General features: G+C 43.6%; 1 protein-coding gene across 1 annotated transcript in view; it reads right to left on the reverse strand.

Moving 5' to 3' along the window:
- Nucleotides 1-3,607: 3,607 nt before the first annotated feature.
- Nucleotides 3,608-24,490, reverse strand: part of LOC117362256 (tumor necrosis factor receptor superfamily member 10B-like) — a 94,471-nt gene continuing 73,588 nt past the window's right edge. Inside the window, exons 7-9 of the mRNA XM_033948361.1 lie at nt 17,242-17,276; nt 9,303-9,423; nt 3,608-7,491 (exon numbers count right to left, since the gene is read on the reverse strand). Coding sequence (XP_033804252.1) covers nt 7,193-7,491; nt 9,303-9,423; nt 17,242-17,276 — 455 coding nt within the window. The 3' untranslated portion in view covers nt 3,608-7,192. The remainder of the gene's footprint in view (nt 7,492-9,302; nt 9,424-17,241; nt 17,277-24,490) is intronic.

Here is a 24,490-nt window from a genome sequence, read left to right on the forward strand (position 1 = left end):
ACAGAACAATCTGTGAGAGATCTGTTAAATATTTGCTGTATGATATTGCAAAAGCACACAAGACCAGCTGTAAAACAATCAGTCCTTTAATCCAAAGTTTTTATTATAAATTTTGAAAAGATATTTCTTCAGGTAAAAACATGTATCAACACAGTAGCATCAAATGCCATTTTTCAATCGCTACTTTAACAGGAAGTCTAAGCAAACACTATAGTATTTTATAGCTTCTAACTGCTGTTTTCCTTGAGCATTTTTTTTTCATTTTATACGAATAATGAGATGAAGTATTCAATAATTAACAAACTCTTAGAAATTAATTTCTAAAAAAAAGAACAAGCACTAAAAACAGAGAAAAAAAAGAAAATACAAGTTTACCAGCAGTTTGTGCTCACTATATAGGATCCGATTTGGTCCATTTAAGGGCCATGCTACACGTCTCAGTCTAGCATACTTCTAGCTATAGCCGGTAGGTAATAAGGCCAATTAACACAGGAATGGTGCATTTTAATCTTCATGAAATGCTCAGAGGGCTTTACTACAATGTAAACAAATGCATGTTCCAATTGCACTGGAAAACTAACACCAGCTCAAAGCTGGGTTAGGGTTTAAGAGGATTTTTAATTTCTTTTGGAAGCAGAAGAAAGCCTGTGCGGGCTGCTACTGGAAAAAAAAATGTGCACAGGTCCAAGCAAACCTAAGAGATGAAAGCACACATTGATGCCTATTTTCTGTGCTTAAATATAAGTGTTCCAAGAAAAGCTTATATTTAAAGTTGCAGAAGAGCAGTGTTAATCTGTGCTTCATGACTGGGTTTGCCTGGCGTGTGCGCTTAAAAGCTGTGTTTACCCTGAAACTCTTCTGTGTGCATGCCAAGCACATTCCTCCCTCTTGCTTTCGCTTTTATAGCACATATGTAATTTGAATAGCATTTGCCTTGCGCACTGGAGAGCTAATTTTCTGCACTGTTGGCTTTTCCATACGAATTCTGAGAACTGGCCTCTGAGCTAGCAACAAACTGCAGCCCACAGTCTTACACCCCTCAGGTCCATCTGTCTTACAGCATTCAAAGAGTAGTCAGTATCCTTTCTCCAGCAACTTAAACCTTTCCTTTTCAACTACACTTACATCTTATGCTTCTTTAAAACCATAAAAAAGGGGGGATGGGGGTAAGACACAGCTAACTGCTTACAAGTTTTGTCCAAATTAATTTTTCAGGGGATGTAGACAGTTTGCTTTTAACATTCATCAACACGCAATAAAATAATTTAAATAAATATCAGCAAAAGGGATGCTGCAGCACAGAAGCCTTCTGCTACCTCAACTACCAACTCAGGGTATAATAACACTGTGCACACTTGGATGTGCTGCCAAGCACTGCCTAGGCCCCCGTGTTCCTAGACTAGTGTTCCTTCAATGTAAGACCTGGGAGCCAGTAGTGGTCCTCATTGGTCTCCTGGCTTTTTTTCTGCTATGCTCTACTCCTTTATCCAAGCTTACAGCAGAAAGGGCGAAGTGGATGGAAGAGCCATGTGCTTGAAAGTCAAGGCATTTCTCAATTGACCAAGAAAATGTATTTGGAAAGGCTGACCTCCTTGAGGATACACCCAATTAAATGTTTGAAAACAGGCTGGTGGGGGTAGATGGCACACAGTCACACACTAATCAGCAGTGTGAAAATATAGTTGGTGGCTCTCTTTCAGCACATTTAGATCAACCGTGGCCCCCACTTAAAAATTAGAAAAGACATCTCTAGCCTAAGTACAGAAATAATGATGATATAACAATAGTAATACTTATAGCACTACTATATGTACCTAGGACTCTTCAGTGGTGAATGCAGATCACTGATCAGTCACACACAGCACTAAACAGTTCATTAACAAGTAGATGGAAAAACTGAACAAAAATAAGATTTAATTCTGCCAACAATCAACAGGTAAAACAAGAATTCATATACATATCCCTGTTTGAACAAGTGTCACTATTCTTACTAACTGGTTAGGTTCAGGATAGAATGTATATTACTGGGACAGGGCCTTGGGCATCCTCTCTAGAGTCAGGATTGGAAGGTTCTAGAACAGTGGTATTCAACCCAGTCCTCAGGGACCACCTGGCCAGACAGGTTTTCAAAGTCTCTGTCATCCATATTCAGTGCGGATATCCTGAAAACCTGACCGACCAGGTGGTCCCTGAGGACTGGGTTGAATACCATTGTTCTAGAGTAGCCACCTGTACAATTAATGGTAGCCTAGGACAGACATGGGCAACTCTGGTCCTTGAGGGCCAGAATCCAATCGGGTTTTCAGGAATTCCCCAATGAATATGCATGAGATCTATTTGCATGCACTGCTTTCAATGCATATTCATTGAGGAAATCCTGAAATGCTCTCTCAGCCTTACTCTTAAGGTTGCAAATGGTTCTCAAACTTGTCCTGAGGGAATACCAGGTTTTCATGATATCCTTAACCAATAAGCATAAGAGAGATTTGCATACTGTTAGGCTGCTACCTGCACAAAGAAACAAAATATCTCAATACATAAATCCCATTTCACAGCAAAGCAAGCCTTCTGTCATACAAACATCAAAGTTGTTTCCACATACCAAAAAAATCCTAAGTGATGAGAAATCGCCTTAAAGTTTGATTAGGCTTGAAAGTAGATAAGTGGAGACAATTTTTATGTGCGTCAGAAAACAGCACCCCTGAGATGAATGTTAAACATTTTAAGAATTGCCACAACTCCAAAAGAAGCACAAGGTTTCACAAAGCCTGAACACAGCTACAGGGTTGCTGATTCAGCTTTAGCGTGTGCATGCCACTTTTCAACAGTTATAATAAAGCTTTATCTATTGTAGAATCTGGGGTGAGTACCTTATTCTCCTCTGAAGCACTCATCCAAGCACATAATTTTTAAAAAGTGGACACAGCAATGGAGCTGAAAAAAAAAATTAAGGACACAGGCAGAATTTAAATCCTAAAAGATATTTCTGTAGGGAGGCAAAGGGGTAAAAGCTGAAATGAATTAAGCTCCAGAAAATCTCCTTTTGTGAATGAGATAGTTCAGACAAGTGCAATTTCTGAAAGAGGAAGTGCTGATGTGAATTTCACATTGTATTCATCTAACTCTTACAAGTTCACATTCCAGTTTTATTTTTATATACCACTAAAAATCAAGAATACCTTGAAGGTTATCTTTATCTTTGAGACAGGCTCTAAACAGCCAGTAATGCACAGACAGAGAAAGCAAAATGCTGGTTGGTTCCACATTGCCACGCCACCTTTCTCATAATAAAGGCAGTCAAATAGGACCAAGGGCATTCTACCAATAAAATTCCATGTGACCGGCCCATTCCCTGCCTTAGCTCTAGATGGCAGCAATGAGCTGTACATGTGGGAAGTTACTACTACTACTACTAGTACACATTTCTTTTTTATACATTTTTTTTCTTGTTCACGGTGGCATCTTTCTATATAGGCCAGTTTCACGTTCAGCAGCAGTCAGAACATTACTTCCATATTTCATAATATCAAGGCTCCTTAGCAGAGTCCCATGAAAAATAAAAGAAAGCAATAATTTACACTTAAATAAACAATAAAATAAATACATATCACACAGACATTCACATTTATTTCGTCTGACCCAACAGTTGCAATGTGGGTATTTGGAAAGTCCAGAGTTATTTTCACACACAGACTTTGCACCAGCTCTCAAAGGGAAAAGTAGATACATGTTTTCTGTTTCACAACTGCCCCAGGAAAACGTACAATGCAGAGTGTTGTAATTTGATTTTTCTATGGCACAGCTTTGCAAATCTAAAACAATATGCATAGTAACATTCCCCATCTAATCCCATTTCTGCATCCAGGTAAAAATATGCACACACCTGCATGGAAGGTGGGCAATTTTCAGACAGCTGACTGATTGCATAAATAACCCTGTAACTGGGTAAAAGGCTTTGGAAATTGCCTTTTCAAATCAAAGCCAGCCTTAGCACCCCATCACACAGAATTAGCAAGTATTACACCCTCCAAACTGTATGGTGTATAATTCAGGAAAATCATGTCCACAGCAGAACTAAGGCAGGGCTGGTCCTTCAACAAAGGAAAGCAAGGTGTCTATCTGGTGTGCAAGATTTGGGGGTGGGAGGTCAGTGGCACAGCTCCTGTGCACCAGGAGAACAGGACCTCCTCCAACATGGGTGAAGCTATGATAATAACAGTAGACCCAGCAGGAGAGGGAGATGCTGGACACAATGCTTTGGTAGAGAAGGAAAGATACTGAATGCTTTGGGGATAGAGGACTAGAAAAGGGATGATAAGATGCCGGACGTGGGGGGAATATAAAGGAATGGGAGATTTTGGACTAATGGAAGTAGGGCCTTGCACCTCCCCTAGGGGAGCATAGCTGTTTAACATCAGTCTTTTCAGCCTTTTTGACGTGTCCCTTCAGGGCATATCCTCAAAACTAAGACTTTTTTTCGGTGTTGATATGGAAGGAGAGCCAACATTCCTACTGTACATAGAATTAATTTTGTCCACAGTGTCATCTTCTGCTGCTTGACTCTGCCTTCTCAGTAATTCCATCTTAATAATAACAGAAGAATCAATGAACATTGACTTTTTCTGGGTGACGGGAACTAACAAAGGTGGAGAGCCTATCAGTTAGTCTTCCCGTTACTACAGCTATTACCCTGTTTCGCTGCAATACAGGATTAACCAGGTGTATTTGTTCTTTACCGGTCTTCCACTGTTCCACTAATGTTCGAGGGTGTCTGCTTGTGAGCATCCAGACTATGCCAGTCTCCTATATCCCTTTGTACTTCATGCCGGAGGTTTGGGAGTGGCTGTAGGGGAGGAGGAGGAGGCCATTCAATCCTTTTTAGGATATTTTTTTTCTTCTCCTGTTTTTCATCGCATTTCCTTTTTTTTTTTTTTCGTTAGTTTGAGGGATATTTCTGTATTTTTTCTTTACATTGCCTTGTTTTCATTTTTGAGCCCCTTAGCCTTTTGGCCTTGGGACCTTTCACCTTTTCGCCGCTCTCTGGCACTTAACATCCCTGTGTTCTAGGGGTCTGGAGTTTTTCTCCTTTCCAATTGATTGGTTTTTCACACCTTTTGGCTCTACTGTTTTACCACCCAGATGCATTCTTTTCAACCTTCCCGAGTCTCAGCTCTCTGGGTTTCAAGGAAGCCTGCACTTCTATGTTATTCCTTCTGGCTTCCCTCGTGTGCTTGTGCTTTTCAGTCACTCAGCACAGTTTACGCTACTAGGCCCTTCTTATAGCCTCTCATCTTTTTCAATATCTGGTGGGAGTGCTTGCATTTTGTGGCAACGACACTCCGTTCTTATGGTCTTCAGGTATTCTTTTCCTGTACGACTGCTACTATTCAGTTTAGGCAGTGACCCTAACAAAGTTTTTCAGTCTTTGGCCTCTTCTCTACTGAGAGCATTTCTTCTTCTGGTTTGTCTGCTTCCTCTCCTGTGCCTCTGTATTCACACGTTTCAAATTTAAACATTTTCTGCAAGGCACTTGAAGGTTTTCCGAGGCCACATGGCTTCCATATAACATGGACCACTACAAGCAAGACTCCATCTTTGTACTTCTCAGAGGACCCTTGCTCCTTAGCAACAGCGTATTTTTCTACATTCACTTTTCTTTATTGTCTAGAGAGTCTTTCTTCAGACGGGATGGACACTTCGGCCAGTTTGTATTAATGAATCAATGAAATTAGATGGGGTAAACAATAAGAATTATTACTTTACTCAAAGAATAGTTAAGCTCTGGAACTTGTCGCCAGAGTAGGTGGTTACAGCAGTTAGCATAGCTGGGTTCTAAAAGGTCTGGTTAAGTTCCTGGAGGAAAGTCCATAGGCTATTGAGACAGCCATGGGAAACCACTGCTTGGTTCTGTATTGGTAGCATGGAATTTTGCTACTATTTGGGTTTCTGTCTGTGGCCTGGATTGGTCACTGTTGGAAATAGGAAATTGGGCTAGATGGAACATTGTTCTGACCAAGTATGGCTATTCTTATGTTTTTATGCTTTCCATTATCTTTCCTAATAATTCCTAACATTCTTTTTGCTTTCTGCCCCTCTCCTCCCTGACTGAAATGAAGCACCCCTGTGAGGGAAACACCATCCATTACAAAAGACTCATGGTCCTAGCGTTGCTGTATTAAAAACTGTCACGCGGTCACTGATAAGAAAATGTGAACGCGGTTCTCTTTCTTTCAGGGGCGGGAGGCTTGAGGGATGAGTTGAAAGGAAAAGCGCTTTAGATGACCTTTGATAGATATCTTTTTCCTTTCTTTTTTTTTTTTAGAAAGGCACAAAGAAAAGTTGTTGGGTTTTTAATGGTTATTTATTTATTTTAAATATTTCGTTCCCAGTTGTTTTTCTTATGGAAAGGCAAGGAGTGGGGAGAGCTATGACCTGTCATGGACCCAGTCAAAGAAAAAGCATGACTAAGCAGGGGGAGGAGCTCAGAAGGCAAGATGTCTGCACATGCTCAGTAAGGTAAAAAAAATAAAACACAACCTTACTAGCCCTAGGGTAGAGCACCACATGCAGACTCAGTCAGAGGACTTCAACAAGTGTGCCTGCATTTCCCCTGCTTGTCTCCAGAGAAAAAATATTGTATCTGAAAGTTACTCATGTTGAGCTACAAAATTTATGATCTTCATCTTAAAAAGGTGGAAATATTTTATAAAAATTCAGGTATTGACCTGAAACTGCTATTTATTCTCCGACTCTACAATCAGGCTTCTCCATACATCACTTTTCAGGTTAGCCTACCTGATGTCAGTATGGAAAGCCATAAGATTTTAAATAAAATATCTAAAAACTTGCAGTAACTGTAAAAATTTAAAAAGGCAAAAAGGCATGGTGCATTTCTTACTAGCTCATAAAGCAGGATCTTTACATATAGATGTACAAAATTGAGCTCTTCCAACAGCAACTTCAGAACAGAAGGATGCTGCAGAGTGTAGGGAAGTGTTTCTGTTGCTCCCCTTATTTCTGAATTGAAGGTGTGACCAGCATACAAACCCCCCCTTTTTACAGAGTTCCTTTGAGCATCAAGAGCAGCATAGAGCATTCAGCGCACCAGCCTGAACTAAAAACTGCTAACACGGTTTTGTGTAAAAAAAAAAAAAAAAAAGGAAATGTGCACACTGCTGGATACCATTGTTCTTCAGTCTTCCATATCATATTCGAACTGTGACGTCCGTACAAGTTCATCTGAGATTTTCTCCGCCACACCTCGGAGGTCAATCCTGCGCAGAGCATCCAGTAAAGTGTTAGCAGATGCCTCCATCCCAGTTCTGTCCAGCCAGCTGTTTAAAAGCTGGAACTGCTGCTCCTTCACATCGTGGAGGTTGTTTTGTTCGGCCACGAAAATCTCATTGTCAGACACTCCGAGGTCTCGGAGGAACCTTCTCCAATGTTTAAAAGGCACATGATTTATGAAGATGTCCAAGAACTTACGGAGATCTGTTGAATCAAACAAAAAGAAAGGAAAAGAAGTTGGTGTGGAACAAGCTAGCAGGCAGCTTGTGATTGCTTCTAGAGAATGACACGGTGACAAAATTCATCACCGTTCCCGTCCCCGCGGATAACCGCGGGAAATAATCCCATGTAATTTTCTAGTGTCTATTTCAACCTCAGTCCTTCTACACCAGCATTCTTCAAAGCAAAGCTTACGGGTCAGTAATTGTGGCCATTCATACTCTGATTCTTCCCTCTCTCCTTAAAGGAGGACATGAAGATGGTTTCCCGCGGTTATCTGTGGGGACGGGAACGGTGATGAATTTTGTCACTGTGTCATTCTCTAATTGCTTCCCACCCTTCTGCTGCAGACCTCCTCTCTAAATTGCGAGTATAAATCCTGGAGGCCAACACAAATATTCAATACCAGGGTAGGGCATTGAATATCGGAACCTAATTCTGCCCAAAGCAGTCAGTATTAACAAAACAGAAAAAAAAAACCCAAAAAACCCACAATAAAACTGAATGCTGCAAGCTGAATATTGACCAGTGTTTCTAATCCCTGGTTTGCATTAGAGCACATCAGATAGATACAGATGAGACTTGGCCTCTGCAAATAGACAGCCCAACCAATCAATGTAGAGTTTAAGCGGTATATCAAATTTTAATAAAAAGTTGAAACTTGCATACAATTCCCCAATGACAAAACAGTTGTAATCTTTAGAGGACTAGAAATAAATAAATAAGCAGACCAGTTTTACTATATTAGTGAAAAAAAATAAAAAGCAAATAAAAGCTACAAATGAAACCCTTATTTAAAAATTTGACCTGGCCAAGGTATGGGAGCAAAGGTCATGATTCAAAGGGAAGGTTTAGGATCAGATTGGGAGGGGAGTGCGAAGATTTACAAACGATTCTGCATATTAGAGGGAACCATAAGGACAAGGAGAAAAGGATTGGGGCTTGTATACTTTTTTCTAGTTATACAACCACACTCAAAGTGGTTTACATATATACAGGTACTTATTTTGTACCTGGGACAATGGAGAATTAGGTGACTTGCCTAAGGTCATAAGGAGATTTGATCCCACAGCCTCTGGGTGCAGAGGCAGCAGCTCTATCACTATGAGGTTCTTAGTAGAGAATGACATGGGGACAAATTTTTCCCCATCCCCATAGGAACTCATTTTCCCGTCCCTATGAGTTCTTTTCCTGTTCCTGCCCCATTCCTGCAAGCTCTGTCCTCATCTGCACAAGCTTCAAACGCTTTAAAATCCTAAGCTTACAGGAATGGGGCAGGAACAGCAACAAAACTCACGGGGACGGGATGGGGAAATTGAGTTCCAGCGGGAACGGGGACAAATTTGTCGCCGTTGTCATTCTCTAGTTTTTACCCTTAGAGTGGTTGGTAGGGGGATAATGGGTTGGAAGGTTTTAGGAAGGGGTGGCAGAGTGTATATAGGGAAGGGGGTATCTATGCTACATAGAACTGACGATGGAAGGGTCCCGCTTTTGAGGAATTTTCATTTGCGCAGAGTTATGGCTCAGCATCGTTTTCAGTTTTTAATTCTCAAAAGAAGTGCAACCATAGACTCATGAAATCACCAGTCAACAAAGGTAGGAAAAATTATTTTATTTTCAATTTAGTGATCAAAATGCATCAGTTTTGAGAATTTATATCTGCTGTCTATATTTTGCACTATATTTAACGGATTCTGGGCGGGGGGGGGGGGCCTGTTTTGAGGGAAAAAATAAATGGTCAAATTATGCATCTTGCACTGCCTGGTGGCACACTAAACCAAGAGTAAGACACTTACCCACTCCAGCCTTGGGAAGCAGCAAACGTCTCTTCTCACATAGCTCTTTTTTCTCATTCTGCTCATTGACATCTCTTTCTGGATCATTGCTTTCACGTATTCTTAAGACTTTAAGACAACCCTTGAAAACAAACACTCCTTGTTTATATCTGTGACACTTTCCAATATATCTCTATAATGTGCTGGATAAAAAGCTGATAAAGGCAGGTACAAAGATTTCAGTTAATTTTTGGATTTTCTGCATTATTCCTGATTTTTGATGTTTGGAATTTTTTCTCCCATTTTACACATTCATTTACATAAATTTTTTAATGTGTGTTAAAATTTAACATGCACAGATAGCACAGTTACTTAACGTAACAGGTGTTATCCAGGGACAGCAGGCAGATATTCTCACATGTGGGTGACGTCATCCACGGAGCCTGGATGCAGACAGCCTCGCAAGCAGACTTGCTTGTAAAACTTTAAAGAAAGTTCATGACTGCCACACCGCGCATGCGCGAGTGCCTTTCCACCCAACGTAGGGCGTGCGTCTCCTCAGCTCAGATAACTAGCTAAGAAGCCAACCAGGGTGGGTTGTGAGAATATCTGCCTGCTATCCCTGGATAACACCTGTTACGGTAAGTAACTATGCTTTATCCCAGGACAAGCAGGCAGCATATTCTCACATGTGGGTGACCTCCAAGCTAACCAGAATGGAATGGTGGGAATGTTGGCAATTTAGGAGAATAAATTTTGTAAAACTGTCTGGCCGAAATGGCCATCCCGTCTGGAAAAAGAATCCAGACAATAATGAGAGGTGACTGTATGAACCGAGGACTAAGTGGCAGCTTTGCAGGAGTAGATCTAAGGAAAGCTACTGATACCGCCATGACTCTGACTTTATGGGCTGTGACTTGACCCTGTAGATGCAGTCCAGCCTGAGCATAGCAAAAAGAGATGCAAGCAGCCATCCAGTTGGAGATAGTGCGCTTGAAAATTGGATGTCCCAACTTGTTTGGATCAAAAGAGACAAAAAGTTGAGGAGCAGAAATGTGTAGCTTAGTGCGTTGCAAGTAGAAAGCCAAAGCACGCTTACAGTCTAGACAAGAGCTGTTTCTCCAGGATGAGAACGAGGCTTTGGAAAAAACACTGGAAGTACAATGGATTGGTTGAGATGAAATTCTGAAACCACTTTAGGCAAGAATTTAGGATGAGTACAGAGGATCATCTTGTCATGATGTAATACTGTGAAAGGTGGGTCCGCTACTAAAGCTTGTAGCTCACCGACTCTGTGAGCAGACGTGAGAGCAATGAGAAAAACCACTTTCCAAGTGAGATATTTAAGATGAACTGAAACCATTGGTTCAAAAGGAGGCTTCATCAATTGAGCAAGAACAACATTGAGATCCCAAACCACTGGAGGCGGTTTGAGAGGTGGCTTGATGTTGAAAAGTCCTTTCATAAATCTGGAAACCACAGGATGAAAAGAAAGGGGTTTCTCTTCTATAGGCTGATGGAAAGCAGCAATTGCACTGAGATGGACTCGAATAGATGTGGATTTGAGGTCCGATTGAGATAAATGCAACAGGTAATCCCAAACTGAAGACAAGGAGGTAGATTGAGGCTCCTTGTGATGAATGGTGCATCAAGCAGAAAATCTAGTCCATTTTTGGTTGTAACAATTGCCTAGTGGTAGGCTTCCAAGAAGCCTCTAAAATGTCCTTGACAGATTGAGAAAACTGTAGAGTGGCAGTTATGTTGAGAGGTACCAAGCTGTCAGATGTAGAGACTGCAGGTTGGGATGAAGTAGAGACCCCTGACTCTGTGTAAGCAGAGACAGAAAAACTGGTAGAAGTAGTGGCTCCCTGCAGCTGAGTTGAAGTAGAAGGGAGAACTGCGATTGTCTGGACCACAGAGGAGCTATCAGAATCATGGTGGCATGTTCGTGTTTGAGTTTGACAAGTGTCTTGAGAATGAGAGGAAATGGAGGAAAAGCATACAGAAACTGATTCGTCCATTCTAGAAGAAAAGCAGCTGCCTCAAGGTGATGAGGAGAGTATATCCTGGAGCAGAACTGAGGCAGCTTGTTGTTGTGGGGAGACGCAAAGAGTCTGAGGGGTTCCCCACTGAGAAAAAATGTGATGGAGAGGCGAGGAATTGAGTGTCCATTCATGAAGTTGCAGAAGACGACTCAATTTGTCAATTTTGGGGTCAATTCCTTTTGTTTTTTGACTCAATTTGTCCGCCAGACAGTTTTTCTCTCCTTGAATATACACTTCTCCCTCCGTATTTGCGGTTTCAGCAATCGCAGTTTCGATTATTCACAGTTTTTAGCTTGCTGGTTCCTCCCCCCCAAATTACATCAGCTTGCATAGAGAAATCACCGATTCCAAGCATTTACAGAGAAAAATTGCCGATTCCCAGCACTTTCTTCACTGTGTTTTGCCTCTCCTTCAGGAACAGGCCAGGTCTCCCACCATGTTATTCGCGGTTTCACCATATTCATGATGGGTTTTAATAGAAAACAGTGAATAACATATGAAAAAGTTATTCGTGGTTTTTCTGTATTCGCGGGTCTGTTAATCCCCTATCACAGCAAATACGGAGGGAGAAGTGTAGACCGCTTTTAGAAAGGTGTTGTGAAGGATTGCCCAATTCCACACCTTTTGAGCTTCCTGGCAGAGAGGGAAAGATCCTGTGCCTCCCTGTTTGTTGACGTAGTACATGGCAACTTGGGATTGTCTGTCTGAAAGAAGACTTCCTGATCATGAAGAAGATGCTGAAAAGCTTCGCTCCGAGTTCCAACAGATTTATGTGACACTGACGATCTGTGCTGGACCAATAGCCTTGAGTACAGAGACCATCGAGATGAGACCCCCCCAAGCGTAGGTCGAGGAATCTGTTGTGAGGACCTTCTTATGAGGGACGTGTGAAACAGCAAACCTCTGGAGAGATTGGAAGAGAGCATCTACCAGAGGAGAGACTGTCTCAATGAAGGAGTCACTGTAATGTGCTGAGAGAGTGGGTCGAAAGCTTGCGCCCACTGAGATGCCAGGGTCCACTGAGGAATTCTGAGGTGAAGTCTGGCAAAAGGAGTCACGTGAACTGTAGAAGCCATGTGACCTAGGAGAACCATCATGTGCCTCGCTGAAAGTGAAGTGAGGGAAGACACTTTTTGACAAAGTTGAATGAGAACATCCTGACGCTGTTGTAGAAGAAATGCTCCGAGTTGCACAGTATCCAGTACAGCTCCGATGAACTATAGAGTCTGAGAGGGCTGTAGTTGGGATTTCAGGAAGTTGATTGCAAACCCCAAGCTTTGGAGGAACCAAGTAGTCCGCTGGGTATCTACAATAACTCCCCGAGATGTTGAATCTTTGATGAGCCAATTGTCCATGTACAGGAAAACCTGAAGACCATGGTTTTGCAGAGCTGCTGCTACCAGCACTAGGCACTTGGTGAAGACTCTGGGAGATGATGCCAGACCAAAGGGTAGCACTCTGTGCTGAAAATGATAATTTCCCACCCGAAATCTGAGGAACTTGCGAGAAGCTGAATGAATGGGAATGTGAGTATAAGCCTCTTTGAGATCCAGAGAGCATAACCAATCATTCTGATCTAGAAGAGATACAAGGTTGCCAGAGACAGCATCCAAAATTTTTCTCTGACAAGAAATTTGTTGAGTGCTCTGAGATCCAAAATAGGTCGCAGATTGCCCATCTTCTTCGAAACTAGGAAGTAACGGGAGTAAAACCTCTTGCTCTGCTGCTCCAGGGGAACTTCCTCGAGATGAAGCAGAGCTTCCTGAAGAAGAAGGGCGGTCTGGGATAAATTGGAAGGATACTCTCTTGGGGGAAGATCTGGTGGAACCTGGAAGAAATGAAGAGTAACCCTCCCTGTTGATAGCGAGGACCCAGAGGTCAGATGTAATGAGTTCCCATCGATGGTAATAAAGATGGAGAAGGTCCCCTATGGGAAGAGGAGGGGACAGAGGCAGAACAATTGAGGTTATGCTCTGTGTGAGATGGTCAAAAAGACTGAGAAGCCTTAAGTGCAGCAGAAGTCTGAGGTTTTTGCTGCTGCTGTTGTTTTTTAGGAGGCGGCCTTGAATAAGGAGCTGTCTTCTGAGGGAAACGCCTCTAGTATGATGGAACAGGCCTATAACCTTTGGCTTTGGTCTGATGATGGAAGCAAAGGACTTCTCATGCTCAGATAAACGCTTGGTAGCTGCCTCAATAGAGTCATCAAATAATTCATTGCCCTGGCATGGGATGTTAGCCAGTTGATCTTGGAGATTGGGGTCCATGTCCACTGTGCAAAGCCAGGCAAGATGACACATGGCCACCGAAAAGGCAGTGACTCTAGAGGACAGTTCAAATGCATCATATGCAGATTGAATCATATGCATGCGAAGTTGACTCCGAGTGTTGATCTAGAATGTTGTGAAGTTATTGAAACTCCAGAAGTCTATGTTGAGGAAGATATTTGAAGAAATCAGGCATGGTGTTCCAAATGCTTGAGACAAGATGTGAAGACAAAGTTGTAGTTCAAAACTCGGGTTGTCATGATTGAGTTTTGATACAGCCGACGACCAAACTTGTCCATAGTCCTGCCCTCTCTTCTAGGCAGGACAGTGGAATAAACCTTGGCAGGACTGGTTATTTTTAAAGAAGATTCCACGAGAAGAGACTGATGGGATAGTTGAGACTTCTCAAATCCCTTACAGTTGACCATCCTATATCGAGATTCCAACTTTGTTGGCACAGCAGGAACGGAATATGGTGTCTCAAGATTTCTCTTGAAAGTTTGAGAAAGAATGCCATTTATGGGTAATTTGAGAGACTCTCTAGGAGGATGAGGCATTCCCCGTTCTTCATGATACTCCTTAGAGTATTTTTGTCAGATTCTAAAGATATGTTAAGATCTTTACTCATCTTACATAGAAACTTGGTAAAGGATACCGAGTCTGAAGAGGAATGACATCGTTGAGGAGAAGGTGATCGAGAACCCCTCAAGGTACCTCTCATAGCAGAGAACGAAGGTGAAGCCTCTCTGAAGTATTGATACCTGATATCCGAGTCCAGAGGCAAAGATGACCCACTTCTGGAATGTGAAGAGAATCTCGCAGGAGAAGAACTCGACTGACGAGAGTGGCGAGGTTCCATAACAGATCTTCTCAACGAAGGAGTTGGTGGTCTCGAAGAGCTTCGATGTCTGGACAGATGAGACCTGTCTCGAGAAGAAGACCTGGGCCTCGATGGAGAAGCATGTCTCGAATCATGGTCTCGTGATTGAGTTGGATCCAGTCTGGAAGATGAATTTCGAGACGTCCTCATTCTATGCCTCGAGAAGGGCAACGCCTTATGCGAAGAGGTAGGACTGGAAGCCAGAGTACAAGGTTGAGAAACCAAAAAGGACTCAGCGCCTTGTAACAAGGTATCTCGAGGCACTCTTAAGGATTCGACTCCTTGCATAGAGTGTGTAGACTGAACTCGAGGCACTCTCAAGGAATCAACTCCTTGTATAGAGTGTGTAGAGTCTACTGGAGGCACTCTTAAGGACTTGACTCCTTTTATAGAGTGATCAGGTTGAGCTTGAGGCACTGCCAAGGACTCGACTCCTTGTATTACTGCTGAGTGTTCAGGCTGGATTGCAGGAAGCAGAGTCAAGGCAGGAGTGAATTGGGCAAGCATGTTACCGAACTCCTGATGCAGAAGAGTTGCCAACATATTCTGCAAAACCAGCACCAAGACCATTGCATCTGGTACGGCTATAGTCTCCGAGGAAGACGACCTCAAAGAAGAAAGAGGTCTTGATTTTGAGACACGTTTCTTGGGAAGCTTCAAAACCACCGGTTCTAAAGGTAGCATGCCTGGAGGAGTTGGCTTAGCTATGTTACCTGAGTGAGACAGTGAAGATAACGGCTCCTCAGGAGAGGATTTAGCTGATTTCCCCCGAAGACTTCCCAAACGAGGAAGGTTTGATTAATGGCGAGAACGAGGTGAAAGGCGGTAGCCCCATAGAAGACTTCACTGGATTCAGGGTCGAGGTCGGGGTTGGACTCGAGGTCAAGGCAATTAGGTAAAGGCTTATCCATCCCGCCAAATATTTTTTCTACTTGAACTTGACAACATTTAAGGGCTCGAGTTTGAAGGGTAGCATAGCAGCGAGCACATGATTCCGGACGATGGTCAGGTCCTAAATACTGTACACACCAATTGTGTGGGTCAGTGAGGGAGATCGCGCGCTGACACTGGCTACACTTCTTGAAGCTTGTGACTGGCTGGGACATAGAATGAAAAACAGTCGTGGCCAAATCGAAGCCCATAGGCTGAGGCCATGGTGTAGGCCCCTCCGTTGACACAAAGAAAATAAACAAACTTAAATTTTATTTTTTTTTTAAGAAAAAGAAACACGCAATAAACACAGTGACCCTGTAAGGAAAAAACATGAGCCGCAGTGAGAGAAGGCACAAATTAAACTAAGTCTAGTGCAGAGCGTCGAAACGAGGACTTATCGGCTCCGCAGAAAACTGAGAAATGAGAAGCGCGCCCTACGTTGGGTGGGAAGGCACTCGCGCATGTGCAGTGTGGCAGTCGCAAATTTAAAGTTTTACAAGCAAGTCTGCTTGCGAGGCTGTCCGCATCAGGGCTCTGTGGATGACATCACCCACAAGTGAGAATATGCTGCTTGCTTGTCCTGGGATAATGATTGTATGCATGTTAATTAGTGGAATAAATGCTATAAACTGATTTTTGCACACTAAGAAGCCCTTCTACTAAGATGTGGTAAGAAATAGGACTTTCCCCACACACTTAGCCCATTTTTAGGGTGTTCCCAAAAAGGTCTTTTTCTTTATTTTTGCAAATCCCACACAAAGGAGTTTACAAAGGCAATTGAAAGTGCAATTATACAACTTAATTTGATAGAGTTTTTATTGAATAATTCGAACATAGGAAACCATCGAAAACTCCACACTCCCAAGACAATAACACTAGATATACAAAGCACTATAAAAAGTATCTCCCAGTAACTTAATCGAGTGTCCCCTAATCTTTGTAAATTTTTTTTTTTTACACTTCATCAAAAATCGATCCACTTTGTACCCATTCCACACCACTCAGGATTCTGTAGTCTTCAATCATATCTCCCCTCAGCCATCTCTTTTCCAGGTTGTTCTGATCTCTTTAGTCTTTCTTCATACGAGAGGAACCCACCATCCCCTTTATCATCTTGGTTACTCTTGTTTGAACCTTTTCTAGTTCCACCATATCTTTTTTGAGATAAAGCATCCAGAATTGAACACAATACTCAAGGTGAGATTGCACCATGTAGCGACACAGAGGCATTATAACATTCTTAGTCTTGTTTACTTACCATCCCTTTTCCAATAATTCCTAGCATCTTGTTTACTTTTTCTGGCCGTTGCTACACATTGGACAGAAAGAATCTACGACACCTAGATCTTTTCTTGGGTGCTGACCCCCCAAGGTAGACCCTAGCATCTGATAACTATGATTGGGTTATTCTTCCCAATATGCATCATTTTTGCATTTGTCCACATTAAATTTCATCTGCCATTCGGATGCTCAGTCTTCCAATTTCTTAAGGTCTGCCTGCAATTTTTCAGTCTGCATGCGTTTTAACAACTTTGAACAGTTTAGTGTCATCTGCAAATTTAATCACATCACGTATTCCAATTTCCAGATCATTTATAAGAACAGATCCTGATGGCATGCCATTGGGAAAAACGGTATTTAACTCGCCTATGTTTTCTGTCCAATAACCAATTCCTGAATCCACAACGGAACATTGACACCTATCCCATGCCTCCAGCCCTCTACCCCCCCGAAAAAATCTCCAGTTACCCAGAACTGATGTACATCTGCATCAATCCCCAAAAAACATCATGCAATTAAGAACAAATACATGCCTGAAAGCAAACTGCAACTCTTACCTGGAAATGCCTTAAGCTCTTGCAAACTGCAGCATCTGTAACAGTTAGAAAAACATATTACCATGATCTTAGAGCAAGTTATTGTGTCTTAGGCTGTATGCATCAAGCGTAATTTTACAAGAGGGTGCCTAGGCAGGAAAAGCACACATTCACCTATGTTGCACCTATTTTTTTTATGTCACATGTGCAATTTAAACAAATTAAACAAGCAAACATCATTGTATTACTATGAAATATGATTATAACAAGGAAACTAAAACACGATCTATGGAAAAAAAAAGAAAGGAAATAACTCCATTAGCCTCCAAATATAGGGGGGGGAGGGCAGAGGAAAAAGTTACAGGGCATTCTACAAATATATATATAAAAAAAAAAACTTGGAGAATCAGCTAATTGGAGGGGGGAGGGGGGAGGGGAGGGTCTGTGTGTACGGGGCTTAGCAGGCAGCGGAATTTGGGTGCTGGGCGGTCCTCAGGGAACGATCCGGAATTGATCATAGGCTCCTAGAATGTAAATGGGCTTAATAGCCCGGGCAAAAGGAGTGTAGTCTTCCGCGATCTCCAGCGTATGAGGTGGGACATTTGTCTCCTGCAAGAGACGCACTTGAGACCTAGGGATGTCTCTTTGCTCCAACGACCACAGTTTGATATGCTCTGGACCCATCAGGGGGAGGGGGCTACAAAAAGAGCGGGAGGATTGGCTATTCTGGCACGTAAGGGTCTGGGATTACAGGTGGATCATGGTTATAGGGATAGAGAGGGCAAGTGTTTAGCGGTGAAAGGTGTGCTTCAAGGTCGCCCCCTGACCATCATCAATATTTATGGTCCTAACGTGGGACAAGAAGCTTACTATCGGAACTTGAGAGGGGCCCTAAATACTTTTACACATGGGGCGGTCTATTTGGGAGGAGACTTTAACATCCCTCCGGATCCTACTGTAGATCATTCAGGGGGAGGGCGTAGAACATTGAGGAAGTCAGCTGCTGCATTTCGCGATCTGATGGGTTCGCTTGGCCTTGTAGATGGCTGACGATTGCTTCATGGAGCTCAGAGATCATATACTTTCTACTCCCATGCACAGAACACTTATACTAGAATAGATGGGGTATGGACTCATAGGAACCAAGCAGGGGGGCTGCGAGCAGCGGAGATAGAACCGATGCATGTCTCGGATCATGCACCGGTTTGGTTATCTTGCACTGGCATGTTAGATCCGGGGGGTTGTACATATTGGAGGCTTAATGAATCCCTGCTGAGTTCCCCTCAGGTGGTTTCTGCGGTGGAAAATACTATGAGAGATTATTTGGAGTTGAATGACACTGGGGAGGTTTCAGATGCTATTTTGTGGGATGCTCTGAAAGCGGTAGTCCGGGGAGAACTTATAAAGTGGGGGGCTAGATTTAAAAAACAGAGAGCCCAGGTCTTTCTTCAGTTGAGAACCCGACTGTCCCAGCTGGAGTTGACCCACCAGAATACGAGAGATCCCCAGAGTTTGGCCCAGCTGCAAAGAGTCCGGGATGAATTATACCAGCTTCAGGTAGAGGAAACAGAGCGTATGCGTGAGAGTTTTCGTCTTAACATTTATGAGCATAGCAATAAGGCTAGTGCTCAATTGGCTAGATATATTCGTATTAAACAAACTCGAAATACTATCACTTGTATTAAGGGAGATATAGGGGGGGACCTACATGTCACGGACTCTGCTATCCAGCGTGAGTTCCAAGACTTCTACTCGGGGCTTTATGGACACCCGGAGCCACTAGATGCTGGAGCGCAGACTGGATTTCTGGACTCGTTGCAGATACCTAAACTGGCAGAGTTGGACCAGGAGTATGTAGCCCTTTCAGGACCAAGGGACATATTTGTCCCATAACTTTAAAATCCTATAAATTTTGATTGGGATAGTCTACAGTTCTAAATTTGATATGTACGGATTCCATATGATACTGCCTTTATGTAAACAAACTGGTTCCGACATTCATTCATTAGCGTCGTTGCCAGATTGACGAGAAGATTCACTTGCCACACTGTCCATAAGCCAGAAGTGTGAGTTTTTAAAAAAAAAATAATGATATTTCACAAAAAAAAAATCAATGTTTTGGCATCTGCAAGCCCTTTTTACCATAAAAATGTCATCAAAACCACAAAAATTGGCCTACGATCCTTATGGTCCTGAAAGGGTTAAGGGAACCGATACAACTCTCTGAGATCTTGGGGGTGATTGGAGGGTTGAAGAATGGTAAATCCCCAGGGTTAGATGGGTATACTAGCCGTTATTATAAACAGTTCTCGGAACACTTGGGGCCTCTTCTGGTCCGGGTGGCTAATGGAATTACTACTGGCGGTAAGCTGCCACCTACGATGGGTGAGGCTGGGGTGGTTATACTGCCCAAACCGGGTAGAGATCCGTTATTATGTGGATCTTATCGGCCCATATCATTGCTGAATTTAGATGCAAAAATTTTGGCTAAGGTTCTAGCCCAGCGCTTGGGGAAGGTAATGCCATCCCTGATCCATCAAGACCAAGCGGGGTTTATACAACGGCGACAGGTGAGCGATAATATTAGGAGAACTCTTCATTTACTTTGGGAAGCGGGCAATGGTCAGGAAAAGATGGTCTTGATCTCGGTTGATGCCGAGAAGGCATTCGATCGGGTTATCTGGGGTTTTTTATGGGATGTCATGGATAGGATGGGACTTGGGGGCCCGTTTGGAGATTGGGTTCGGGCTCTCTATGCTGCGCCAAGGGCATGCTTGCAGATTAATCAATCTTATACTGATTTTTTTTCCATCTTTCGGGGAACTCGGCAGGGATGCCCACTTTCTCCATTATTGTTTGCAGTGTACCTTGAACCCCTTGCTTTGGCCATTAGACATCATCCATCGATGGTTGGGTTTGTTAGTGGAGGGGTGGATCATCGAATAGCGATGTTTGCGGATAATATTCTATTATATATGGGACAACCTGAGATTTCTATACCCCATCTATTACAGTTATTTGACACCTATGGAAAGATCTCTGGGTTTAAAATAAACTTGGCTAAAACAGAAATCTTGAATCTGACCTTGACACAGGGGGAGGTGGATGGGTTACGGGGCACTTTTCCTTTTAGATGGGCTAGTCATGGGATCAAATATTTGGGCATCTTTATTCCCTCGGATCTTGGGAGGATATATGAGAAAAACTATTTGCCTATTTATCGACGTATAAGGGCTGACTTACAGCGCTGGAATGGCCTCTGGCTGTCCTGGTGGGGCAGGATAGCGATTATCAAAATGAATGTACTCCCTAGATTGTTGTTCCTGTTTCAGACCTAGCCTATATCGGTTCCTTTAGGGGAACTGAGGAGATTGGGTAGAGAAATCCGCACTTTTATTTGGCATCATAAATCCCCACAACTCTCCCAATCTCTGTTGTGGGCTCCTCGGGAAGAGGGGGGTAGAGGGTTACCTAATTTGGTGTGGTATTATCAAGCGGCACAGCTGAAGCTAGTGCTTGATTGGGAACTGGGGGAACACAAAAGTGGGGTACAGTTGGAACAGCGATATAGTGGTCTGGAGCCTTTGAAATATAGGCTGTGGACTTCTGGCACGCAGCGAGTATGGATACAGAGCATATCTAACCCTTTCGTACAACATTTGGCAAGGGTATGGACCTAGGTGTGTACTAAGCTGAGAGGAGGGGCTTTGGTATCTTCCCTGGCTAATATTAAATCTGAACCTCTATTCTCCGCAGGTCGTGATAATCAGGCTTTTCATCGATGGTCTCAAAAGGGGATTCAAGTATTTAGAGATTTAATTGGGACGACTGGGATAGTTTCGTTTAAAGTACTCCAACAGAAATATGACTTACCTGATGGTGATTGTTTCGCCTATTTCCAAATTAGACATTTTATGCAAGCTCAGGGTTGGGACTCTGGACTGCTGCTCGAGAGGGAAACGCTGGAAAACCTGTGGCTGTTATTACAGAGGGTTCCTAAATCATTATCTGTGCTGTATCAATATAGGAGGGGATACTCACCTACTACTTATTTGTTTCGTTTGCAATGGGAGAGGGACTTAGACTCCAGGTTGACAGTTAAAGATTGGGAGGCAATATGTAGGGAGGTATATAAAGCTTCTTCCTGTGCTTTGGTTCAGGAAAATACTTGTAAGGTTCTCACACGGTGGTATTATACCCCGGAACGCTTGCACAGAATGTTCCCTGGAGCATCTGATCAATGTTGGAGATGTGGCTCACATGTGGGTTCCTTTTTACATATATGGTGGGAAAGTGGGGTCCTCAAATCCTTTTGGAAAGCGGTGATTGGTACTTTATCTGAGTGTTTGGGTGAATGTGTTGTGCTTTCTCCTTTGAGTTGCCTTCTGGGATTGTATAATATCAGGGAGCATACCTGGCAAACAAAGTTTATTCGTTAGGGGTTGGCGGCAGCTAAATGCCTCATTGCCAACCATTGGAAAAATACAGAGGCCCCCTCTCATTCTACATGGGTTAACCGATTGCTATCTTTGGGGAGGATGGAGATTAGAGAGCTGCACGGGAACGGGGACGACGGGAATCCCGCGGGACCCGCAGGCATCCCGCGGGTTCCCCCTTTGGGTCACGGGGATCCCGTGGGGACGCCCCCTAGGGTCGCGGGGATCCCGTGGGGACGCCCCCTAGGGTCGCGGGGTTCCTGCGGGGCTGGATGTACTCAGTCGCGCGGCTCTTCTCCCTACCTTCTCTACTTGCAGCACAGAGCCGAACGGAAGTCTTCCCGACGTCAGCGCTGACGTCGGAGGGGAGGGAGGGCTTAAACAAAGCCCTCCCTCCCTCCGACGTCAGCGCTGAAGTCGGGAAGACTTCCGTTTGGCTCTGTGCTGCAGGCAGTGCAGGTAAGGAGGAGAGTAGCCTCGCGGTTCGAGTGGCTACCAAGGGAGGGGGCGGTCCGCCCCGCCACACCCCGCCCCGGTTGCAGCACAGCCGGCCAGGTCCCCTTACTTTTGTGGCACTTCCCCGACCAACCGACAACAGCCCCGGTCCGACAATCCTCCCTGCCCTGTAGCCGCGAATCTAAATTATCTTCTTACAGCAGCTGTAATAAGGTAATTTAGATTCGCAGTTAAGGGCAGGGAGGTTTGTCGGACCGGGGCTGTTGTCAGTCGGTCGGGGAAGTGCCACAAAAGTAAGGGGACCTGGCCGGCTGTGCTGCACCCGGGGCGGTAGAGAAGGAGTGGGGAGAAGGACGCTGAAAGGCCATGGGGAAGACGGGAGGAGGGGGGAAGGACTCTGAAAGCACATGGGGAATACAAAGGGGTGGAGAAGGACGCTGAAAGGCCATGGGAAGGGCGTGGGGGGGGGAAGGACTCTGAAAGCACTTGTGGAAGACAGAGGGGGGAGAAGGATGCTGAAAGCACATGGGGAAGACAAAGGGGTGGAGAAGGGCGCTGAAAGGACATGGGGAAGACAAAGGGGTGGAGAAGGACGCTGAAAGGCCATGGGAAGGGCGGGGGGGGAAGGACTCTGAAAGCACTTGTGGAAGACAGAGGGGGGAGAAGGATGCTGAAAGCACATGGGGAAGACAAAGGGGTGGAGAAGGACGCTGAAAGGACATGGGGAAGATGGGGGGGGTGGAGAAGGACGCTGAAAGGCCATGGGGAAGACAGAGAGGGAGAAGGACACTGAAAGCACATGTGGAAGACAGAGGGGGGAGAAGGACGCTGACAGGACATGGGGAAGATGGGGGGAGAAGGATGCTGAAAGGAAATGGGGAAGAGAGAGTAGGGAGAAGACGCTGGCAGGGAAGAAGACAGATGCCAGACTATGGGGGGAGCGGAGAGAAGAAGATGGGTGCAAGACCAATTTGGAAGGGGGAAGAAAGGGAGAGGCACAGTAACAGAGCAAATGGAAGATGCAGAAGGAAGAGAGACAGTGGATGGAAGGAATTGAATGAGAACATGAGGAAAGCAGAAACCAGGCAACAAAGGTAGGAAAATAATTATATTTCTTTTTTTTTATTTTGCTTCAGGATAAAGTAGTATATTAGTTGTGTTGATAAAAAATTATAAACATTAGAGGCTCTGGTAGAAACCCATTTGCAAAGTATGTATTCTTCCCAATTAATATTTTCAAATTAATAAAGTCTTTTTGCTTATTTGTAAATGGGTTTCTACCAGAGCCTTTAATTCAGTAGCATAATTAAATGAAATAACTATTTCTGAAGTTTATATGGACGGGTGGGGACGGAGGGGATTCCTCACGGGGACGGGTGGGGACGGAGGGGATTCCTCGCGGGGACGGGTGGGGACGGAGGGATTCCTCACGGGGACGGGTGGGATTCCTCACGGGGACGGGTGGGGACGGGTGGGGCTTTGGCGGGGACGGGTGGGGACGGGTGGGATTTCTGTCCCCGCGCAACTCTCTAATGGAGATAGCAGTGGCCAGGAGGCGTCATACTTATATCATTTACTTCCACACTTGGAATAAGTTGGAAGAACTGCTGGACATACTCTGAGGGATCGCCTAGTATTGGTTGTTCTGTTGTCTGCTATGTGACTGGGGAGGGGGGGACTGTGGGGTACTTTGGGATGGGGAACATGGGCTGGAGGCGGGGAAGGGAAGGTGAAAACTAGATGGGGCTGAATGGTTTTTGTTTTTGATTTTGGGTTGTGGTTTTATTGCTTTTAATATTGTACTACTTATATTGTACTTGTAACTGATACTACGTGTGTCTTGTGGTTTTGCTCTTATTGTACATTATATTGAAAACTTTTCAATAAAAATTTATATATGAAAAAAAAAAAAAAAAATTTACAAGAGGGTGCCTAGGCAGGAAAAGCACACATTCACCTATGTTGCACCTATTTTTTTTATGTCACATGTGCAATTTAAACAAATTAAACAAGCAAACATCATTGTATTACTATGAAATATGATTATAACAAGGAAACTAAAACACGATCTATGGAAAAAAAAAGAAAGGAAATAACTCCATTAGCCTCCAAATATAGGGGGGGGAGGGCAGAGGAAAAAGTTAAAGGGCATTCTACAAATATATATATAAAAAAAAAAAAAGATTGTGATATAAATGACTTATTATTTTATTTCCATTCATTTAATATACCGTCAATCACCAGAATGGCATCTAGATTTCTAACACTGAAACAACAAACCTAATCACAATAATTCAACCATTTGTACTTCAACTGGAGTCGGTATGAAAGTAAGGGAGATTGATTGAGGATTCTTCTTGACACTTACGGCCTCTTTT

Source organism: Geotrypetes seraphini, chromosome 6, assembly GCF_902459505.1.
Source record: "Geotrypetes seraphini chromosome 6, aGeoSer1.1, whole genome shotgun sequence".
NCBI lineage: Eukaryota > Metazoa > Chordata > Amphibia > Gymnophiona > Dermophiidae > Geotrypetes > Geotrypetes seraphini.